The 9,360-nt window shown below is 40.5% G+C and overlaps 2 protein-coding genes across 2 annotated transcripts in view; both read right to left on the bottom strand.

The window, feature by feature from the left end:
• ednraa (endothelin receptor type Aa) overlaps positions 1 to 7,100 on the bottom strand; it is a 15,878-nt gene extending 8,778 nt beyond the window's left edge. The window contains exons 1-4 of the mRNA XM_050045014.1: positions 6,818 to 7,100; positions 5,311 to 5,826; positions 3,201 to 3,328; positions 399 to 597 (exon numbers count right to left, since the gene is read on the bottom strand). Coding sequence (XP_049900971.1) covers positions 399 to 597; positions 3,201 to 3,328; positions 5,311 to 5,781 — 798 coding nt within the window. The 5' untranslated portion in view covers positions 5,782 to 5,826; positions 6,818 to 7,100. The remainder of the gene's footprint in view (positions 1 to 398; positions 598 to 3,200; positions 3,329 to 5,310; positions 5,827 to 6,817) is intronic.
• The window catches only part of LOC126390617 (FRAS1-related extracellular matrix protein 2-like), a 372,466-nt gene that overhangs the window by 105,937 nt on the left and 257,169 nt on the right, over positions 1 to 9,360 (bottom strand). The window lies entirely within an intron of this gene.

Raw genomic sequence — 9,360 nt, 5'->3', positions numbered from 1 at the left:
GCCACCGAAGGACCGCCCTGCAGATTTACTATTGGTTCTGCAACGTAGGGAGTTTTTTTAAACTCTGAAATTGTATCCGCCCATCTAAACACAAAATCAGGGAGAAAGTCATCAGTCTTTAGTTAAGCAAAGTGTCTAAAGACTGACTTGTGAGTCTAGGACAGAGATAAGTGTAAACTGTAACTGCAACTTGACTGGTTCGTGGAGGCACACAACCGTGAGGGGTAATTTTAGTTTTACTGCTGTATTCATGGTCTAAACATACATGCCTCCATAAACAAAACAGCACATCAGGATGCCATTAAAATCACTGATTGACTCCAAGCGAACAACATGTGCAATTTGCAAACAGCAATTTTTCTTATCCGAAAACGATAAGAAAATGGATGATAGCGTACCACCATGAAGTCAGACTTTGGGTTAAGCATGCAGGTGCGCATGGTTTCATTCTTGTAGTTGAAGGTGACCATGTCGAAAACAATAGCCTCCGGTACTGCCAGGATGAGCGACAGCCACCAAATAGTTACAATCTCCACGACTGTAAGCAGAGGGATGCCCACTCCCTGAACTCTGCTCCAGGATGCCACAGCTCTGTACCTGTGAGGGGCAGACAAAGGAGTGAGGTCCAGGCATAACAGATGGATGAGACATATTAAATTGATGGGATTAAAGTAATATGATTAGGGGATGGTGAGTTACTGCAGCAGGAATGATTATGATACAGCACTCCTGGGATACAAATTTTCTAAATGAAATTAGAAAGTAAAGAGTGTAACACAATTACTATGTTATGAAAAAAAGCCTATTTATTAATTGAAACAGGGCTGCAGGAGTTCAGTTGTTCTCAGTCACCGCTCCATCATTAAATAGAAATCAGTAAAGTCATCGTTTTCTTTGTCTCTCCTGACTGACAAAGCTAACAATGTTTTCTCTATGCATGGCAGCACACCAAACACAACAAACTGCTCAGTCAGCAAAGAATATCAAAATGTTAAGAATTAATGAGGAGAGATGATCAATTGTTTATTTTAAATATCTAATATTTATATTTTTGTGAAGCCTCCAAACAGACTGGCCCATGTTGGCAGAGAGGTCTGTCTGTTGGCTTGTGTTTCCCGTGCACTGAATACTTGTTTGCTTGTTTGTTTCATTAATGGAAACCACTTGTCGAAATGTTTTAGTAAAACCCTGCATCAAGATTTTATGGCAAAAACAATATATTTTTCATGACACATTTGAATTTCTCTGTTGAACAACATGGCGGCATTTATATTTCACTAAGTGGTAATGTATCCACCTTTTTCTCTTCCTCCAACATTGGAAAGATACAAAAGAGACCCGGGTACTTTCATAATACATACACACAGAAATATGCTACACATTTCCTGGAAACAAACGGTGAGCATCTGCTCTTGAACACAACTCTACAGCACTGCAGTCTTTTTAGAGGTCATTAAAAATGTCTGCCTGGTTGAACCTTGGAGCCTACAGTGTTCAGAGCAGGCAGGCGAGCCTCTTATCTCCAAAGTTGTGTCTGGTGCACAAAGTGAGATGATACTGAGCTCCAGCACTTCACGCTCATCATTTATTCATTGGGGAATTTCTATTAAGGTTCTATTAAAAAAGAAGTTGTCAGGATACTTGCTATCAAGGTAATGTTTTTAATATTAACATTACACTGAGAGTTTACAGTGCATATATCACGTATACACTTAATGGTGCATACAAAATAAATGACTGTTATAATTCCATTAGAGAAGTAAAGAGCATCTCTTAAAACAGCTCACCACACAAGTTTTGAGCACCAAGGCAACAAACAGAGGAGCAGAGAGATAAATAACATCCCAGTGAGGATGCACAATAAGTATCGACCTTTCCCAAAAGTGATCGTCACCTCGGCTAATCAGATCTGCTTGTCATTAAACTGCAAACAAATCAAAAATATTCATATCTTTTTGTCTTAACTCATCTCTGCAACTCATAATCACCAAAATTATATTAGAAAACATCTAAGACAAATTAATTTAAAGCAATGCTCTCTTATTCTGAGTAGGGATGGGTGAACTGGCCACATTAACTTTGTTTAATTTCCTTTTTCCAGTGATTTTGAATGCCTCCTCAAATTTTGTGCAACAGCATCTGTTTTTTTTGAGCTATGAAAAAAGATATCTGGAACATTCAGGCTTCATGTTGGCTTCACAACACTGTGCAAAATCGCAGGAAAGTTGCTGCTTTTCATATGTTTCTAAAAACACAAACCTCTTTTATGAGAATGAGAAACAAGTCCAAAAACATTCAGAGAGAAATTAATTTCCTAAAACCTAATTTAACATTCATGTTTAATGGAACGCCACCTCATAAAACCTATTGTGGATGAACTGGCAAGTTGAGTCATCCAAATTAAAATTGTTTAATTTCTTTTTTCTTTTTTGACTGCCTCCTCAAAATTTCTGCAACAGCATCTGCTTTTTCAGCTATGAAAAAAGATATTTGGAACATTCAGGCATCAATCTGGCTTTACAAGATAATGTCACCTTACAGGAAAGTTGCTGCTTTTCATATGTTTCTAAAAACACAAATAAAACCTCCTTAATGACAATGAGAAATAAGTTCAATACGTTTGGTTTCAGAGAGAAATTAATCTCCTAAAACCTAATTGAACTTTCATGTTGTAATGTAACGCCACATCATAAACATGCACAAAACCTATTGTGGATGAACTGGCATGGCGAGTCGTCCAAATTAAAATTGTTTAATTCCTTTTTTCCAATTATTTGACTGCCTCCTCAAAATTTCTGCAACAGCATCTGCTTTGAAAAAGGGTTATCTGAAACATTCAGCTGTCAAGCTGGCTTCACAAGAGCATGTAACCTTACATGAAAGTTCTTGCTTTTCATATGTTTCTATGGAATGATATAAACACAATAAAACCTTCTTTATGAGGATGAGAAAACAAGCCAAAAAAAAAGAGTGGATTATTCCCGTAAAATCTACTTTAACATTCCTGCTTAATTGAACTCAGCATCATAAACATATGCACACAACCTGTCATGATAAAAATACTTGTGTTTCACTTATTTCAGCACACACATGAGCAGGATTTTTGCTTTAGTTTTTTGCTGGCCCACCAAAACTGACCTTCACATGCCACAGCTCTCGATGTGACGTAAAAACGCAGTGTGGAGAGTGGAAGCACTGACCTGTCCACGCTGAGGGCACACAGGTTGAGAACAGTGATGCCCACAGAGGCTTTCTGCAGGAAGGGGAACAGCTTACACAGACACAGGCCAACAACACTGTTGTGAAACGGAAAGCCTGACGCCAGGAGCTTTAAAAAGAAAACAAACAAAGAAAGCACATACAGTAACTGTGACACAAACACTTATCTAACAGCAGTTAAATCACATTTGTAAGAACATTTATTTGACAACATTCACATCAATATAATTTGTCATTGAATCACAGTTTGGCTTTGCTAACGTTAATAAAATATTCTGTCTTTTACAACTCTTAAGGGACTATTAATCTCAGCTCTGTTGCTGGATTCACGCTGACCATTGTTAATATCTATTTAAGGCAATTTCCATGCAGATGGAGGCACATCAAAGACCTCTCAACGTCATCTTTAACGTCAGAGTGACTTAAGTCTGACACGGACCATATGGGACCCATCAGCTGATAAAACTTTGCGCAACTTTTGCAAAACTTTCACATCTACTGCAAACACATGGATGTAGTTTTTTAGATTTGAATCATTCGAATAGTTCCGTTGTGAATTTGTGACTTTTCTGCAGCAATTTATGGTGTAAATGTCTTTGATTTTGCCAAAATAAAAGTCCTGTGCAACTTTAATGTTTTTATTAGGGAGGAACAAATGCACATCTTCTAAATATTGAGCCTGACGTGTCCCCTGCATCCCTCCTGAAATACATGTGCAAACACACAGCCTCTCAAGACGTAGAACCAAACTTCAATGATAATTTACTGTGTTGTCACTAGTAACTCAGAGCCACTTCCACAACCTCTTCTAATGTTACTTCCCTTGAGAAAATAAGTCAAGGCCATGCAAGCTGAGACCTTTGTTTCCATCAAAGTGGTCTTGGCAGCACTTTTCCTTCAATACGACATGACCTGCGTTAAACACGTTTCCCAAACCTGAAGCCACAGGAAGAACTTCACAGCGCTTCCTGGCCTTGTTTTTACTTGTGCCGTTTAAGTTTCCCAGGAGCCGCAGAAGAGCAGCAGGGAGAAAAGGAGCCCACACCACTGTTTTCAGCGTACAAGTGGCTGATTATTTTTGGAAACACTGTCCCAGCCCCGGGGAAGTGAACATGGGGCTTCAACATGGTTTCAACACTGTAGACGTGGCTCTTGTCTTTGTTTGTGCATAAACTGTTCCCCCGCTAACATATTTGTGTCTTTCTCGCACATGTGTTGCTCAGACCACAGAGTCGCCATGCCCTCAAAGTCCCAAGTTAATTCTAACCAGGTGGCTTTCTCATTTGCCCTCCCATAATGCACCGGAGAGATCAAGTTGACTGATGACCCCATTTTGCCATCATTCTTGGTTATTATACAAAGGGTGACACTATTTATTGTTATAAATCAAGCCAAGACAGGAGCCCCAATTTATCATCATTAAACACTTCATATTCCAAAGGCACAATCCAAAGTTGAAAAGTAAACAAAATTGTTGTGAGACACCAAAAATGAAATCACAAAAATAAAATCAGTTATTGCTCTCTCGAATCCCCTGATAATTATTACACAGACGCTGTTACAGGTTTGTTTACATCAGTAATGTTAAAAATAAGCTGACACTGATTTTATTTACACTACATTATTAGTTAAACTTTTGAACCTCACTTTTATTTAGATAAAACATTACAGATGGGGCTTTAATGAAGAACTGGGTTCAAAACTCCACAAGTTATTTATCAGGGTTGTTTTTTTTTTCTTTTCTTTTTTTTGTTAAACCTCTAGATAAGGAACATTGACTAATGTCCGAGGTCAATGCAAGGCCCCTGGCATGTGTGACTACAGCCTGATTCCCATGTTTATTTAAGCCAGCCATATCCATGCTCCTCTCATCACTAATCTGCCCACACGAGGGAGATAATGGCGTCCGACTGATTACACTTTCCCGTCTATTTGCACACTCCCCCTTCCCCCTTTTTCCCGTCTGTACTATTCCACTCTGTCTCTGCGTATCACCTCCATTGTTGCTGCATTTCATCATATCAACACAGAGACCTGTCAATAGGGTCAAGACTTTAATGAAGGCATGCACCAACAGAGTGAAAACTGTACCTTGTATACATTGATGGGTATATCGACGATTATGTAGATAAGGTCCCCCAGTGCCAGACTGGCAATGAGGGCGTTCGGCCCGTTCCTCATGCACTTGTGCTGGTATATAATCCTCAACAGGGTGGCGTTGCCGACGATGCCGATCACAAACACATGGATGGATATGATGGTGTTGATGTACTTGAAATAGTCGTTAATGGAGGTAGATTTTTCACACATTGGAGGCGGTATGGGCCTCTCTGTGACAGTTTCATTCCCAGAACTTACAGCTTGCACATCAGCGAGGCCGGGCCCCGTGCTGGGATTGATGGTGCTGTAGAAACCTGGAGACTGGCGTGTGGAGTGGACGAGGGAGCCTGGGAGAGAAGCCTCCTCTGTTTCGGCTCTGTTTATCTGGCACATTCCTCTGGCTGCCATACAGGCCATTAGCACCAACATATGCACAGCTGGGGTGCCCATTATGGAGCACATTTGGCGCTTTGATTTCACTGATTGAAAGACTGTCCCAATATATCACTGGTGAGAGAAGAAATCAAAAAACAAGAGGAAAATTTGGTTATTTTTCGGACAAAACATTTTCACTTGTCCTGTGCTTTGCCCCTACTTAAAAATCTAACCAAATTGGAGTAATATACGTCAGCTAAACAGCATCACTGTCCTTTCAAAAAGTGGTGAGGAAGTTTAACAACTTCTTCAAGACTTCAAAAAGGTTTTTGCCAAGGGGGCACAGATGGGAGATGCCAGGACTAGTTAGAGTCAGACAGTTCAGGAGGAGGCATCAGCAGAGTGCGTTGGGCATCTTGTTTGCTCTCAGTCGTCCCTGGAAGAGGGAGCTGTCTGTTATATGGCTTTGTGTCAATAATGTTGCAGCCGCAGAGTGAAGCTTCATGTGTTGTTTTCACAATGAGCCCCTTGCGTGGGTTTGTAACTGAATGATTTCCTCAGTTTTGCATTCTCCCTCTGTTTCTAATTTAGAAGGGTTTAAACATGTGGTCACAAAACAAAGAGCTTTTTTTACATGACAGAAGTGCTGCAGGGCTGATTTCCAGACAAAGTTTTAAATGCAAGCGTAAAAGGTTAAAATATAAATCAGGTGAAGATCAGAAAATACACACTATAGTTATACCTTGGATTCTCTTCTCAATCTTTTGATTCTTGACTTAGTGTATTGTTGTGAATTTAGAGGTATCTTCACCTTTACTGCCTACTTCCCTGGACGAAATCAGAGTAATTCACTCCACAAAACTCCCGGTAAACAGCAGATAAAGTTTCAAACTGTCAGATCGATAGTGAAGCCCTTTTCATCATGTCACAGCACCGGCAACTCTTATAGCCCAGAGTTCTTCCTGTTCAAAGTCCCAGCTGTCACCAAGTACACAAAGAACTATTTAGCAGCCAGCCCTTCAAGTAGCATCACAGTTTAGCATCAGCATGACACTGCTGGGATCTGTGACAGCACGCAAACTGATCTATCCATAAATAATAAATACATTTGGTTTTCACCTACCGCTTCTAAAATGTCTGCCTGGCCCCCTTGGAAACCGTCAGGCAAACTTTCGGCTGAAGCCCCCAGACATCTGTATCACATCACATGAGTAATTAACGCACTATCAAAGCCGCAGCGTATCCCACTTGGTTTGAGCAATGCACCCGTCTGCTCTGAGGTGCCTTTGCATTATGGCTCAGAGTTTCCTGTGGAGAGTTTGCAGTATGTCTGAGTGTGTGTGGTTGTGTGCGTGTATGTGTGAGGTTGTGTGTATCTCTACATGTGTGTGTGTATCAGAGCACCAGTGAGACACTTTGACTGGGTGGGATAGTAAATCTCCACCTCCCTTTGGTAACAGACTGGGCCCCCTTTGGAAACTTACCTCCCACACCCCTCCTTCTCCTCTCTCTCAGAGGCACCGCCTGCTGACAGTCATCTCCAAGGCACACACACACACACACACACACACACACACACACACACACACACATGCAGACACAGGGTGCAAGGACATCTGGGAGCCCAACGCCCCTCCAATCTGCCCCCTTTCTTCAATCCCTCCTACCTTCTCTTTCAATCCCTCTCTGACTCACATTATGTCTTGTATACGTTACATGCAACTGTTTCCTCACACGAGAGGCAGCAGAGATTAGATGGGAGACACGGGGAAGTCAGTGTCCATGTTGTGATGTTGTGTTTCCCTCATTTGAGAGGGGCGGGAAACTAAGACGGGAAGTGGGAGCTAACCATCAGCCTGCCTTTACTTTTACAGAGTAACTGCTGCGTGGGTGGCTGGACCACATCACACCTTCTCATAATGCAGTGTTGTAATAAAGTTTTATATTAGCTATAAAAGGTAGATAATCACTGTGTGGTTAAGTGTAAGGTGGGGAAAAAGTGATGAAGTCTAAGTAAGTGTTGCCTTCAATTACCAAACATCTAAATTACAAAATGAGAAAAACCTAGAAAATCCAATCAATTGTTTTCCCTCACATGCAGAAAAAAACAAACAAACAACACAAACAGACAGCGCTCTGTGAGATGACTTAATGCCTGAACAAGAGAAGACAGTTCAATGTCAAGAGAGAAGAGTGCTCCTACATCACTGTCCATTATGGATTCCAAAATGGACCATTTATCGTGAAGTGCGCTGAGAGCAGGAAGAGGGCTATCAGCGTCACCACGATCGGTCTGTCCCACTGCCAAAGAGCTGACACAGCAACTGCTTAAAGGGAAAAACCACTCAGTTAAAAAAAAAAAAGGTTATTACTCTTGCCTGATGTAATTTGGTTCATATTTGTTAAAACGGCAATTCTTTACTGTAGACATTAAACAAAACACATAGATTAATATGTGTAAAACCTTAATGTGGTCCTCTGATTGATTGATTTTGTGAGTTTGTGGATTTTGTGGGATTTGCTTTTTCATCAGAATTTAATAAAGTTAAGCTTAAATTGTATTTAATTTCAAAATATATTTATTTAAAAAAAATACAATGTTACGTACAGAAATGTAATGTTATTAATCTGATGTATCATTTAATCATGACAATATAATAATATCTACACACCACAGCAGAGAGTAGAGTTATGTACCAGATCAGAAATGCATCCTCACTGAATCACTGTCTGATGAAAGAAAGGGAAATCAGGGTAAATACATGCACACATAGTACACACACATACACAAATATAAACACACTCTAAATGACTGTGTCCCTGCAACCAGTGTCAAAAGGTTTTGGTGTGTTTCCACCAGTGTTTCCAATTATTTCACTTAGATCTGCTGCCCCATCATCAGGGTTACATTGTATGTCAGTGCGTTCCAAAACCTATATGACCATTACAAAATAATTCATATCACAGTTTTCTCATTTGCTGTGGCAAGGTTTGGTTAGGGTTAGGGCCCTGACTCCAAGCTGACGGTTGGCCATTAGTCAATGTTAGGCCATCAGTGAGCATCTGTCACCCTAGTTTTTGAGATATGTCCTGTGCTATTGGCAATAGTCAGCCCTTGTCGACCCTTTGCATTTGTTTTCTCTAAAGATTCAGCATGTTGACACGCCGTCAGAGATGACAAAGCCCGTCGGTGAATGATTTGCCAATTTAGCTCAGTGCACAAGAAGAAAAACAAAAGTAAGGAATGCAAACAAAAGTCTAAAGTCAAGAGGGCGTAAGATCGAAACAAACTTGTTATATAAGATAAGAGTTTTTTATCTTCTAGCCATTGAGCTCTTTAGCAGAAGCTGTTTGTAATTGTTTGTGTTATTGTTTGTTAGTGCACAGTAAATGTTCTTTGTTCTTTCAACATCGGGTTGTGCTTTTAATGTGCTAACTGGCTAACTGGCATCTTAAATCCGTCCTGCTGGTCCCCTAACCCTAACCCTAACCCTACAGGTGCAGAACGTACATGCTGGTTGGCTGTTGGCTGTGGTCTTTGCGATGTGTTCATGTGTAACTTTCTGGCTGAGACACAGGTGATGCATCAGCTTGCCTTCATTGGCATTAGTTCTTTGATGTTGATGTTGGTTTGATGTGTCCGGGCCTTTCCAAACAAAAGCGAAT

This window comes from Epinephelus moara, chromosome 5, assembly GCF_006386435.1.
Source record: "Epinephelus moara isolate mb chromosome 5, YSFRI_EMoa_1.0, whole genome shotgun sequence".
In the NCBI taxonomy this organism is placed as follows: Eukaryota; Metazoa; Chordata; class Actinopteri; order Perciformes; family Serranidae; genus Epinephelus; species Epinephelus moara.
The sequence above is the reverse complement of the archived record's forward strand: the minus strand, read 5'-3'. Positions and strand labels throughout refer to the sequence as shown.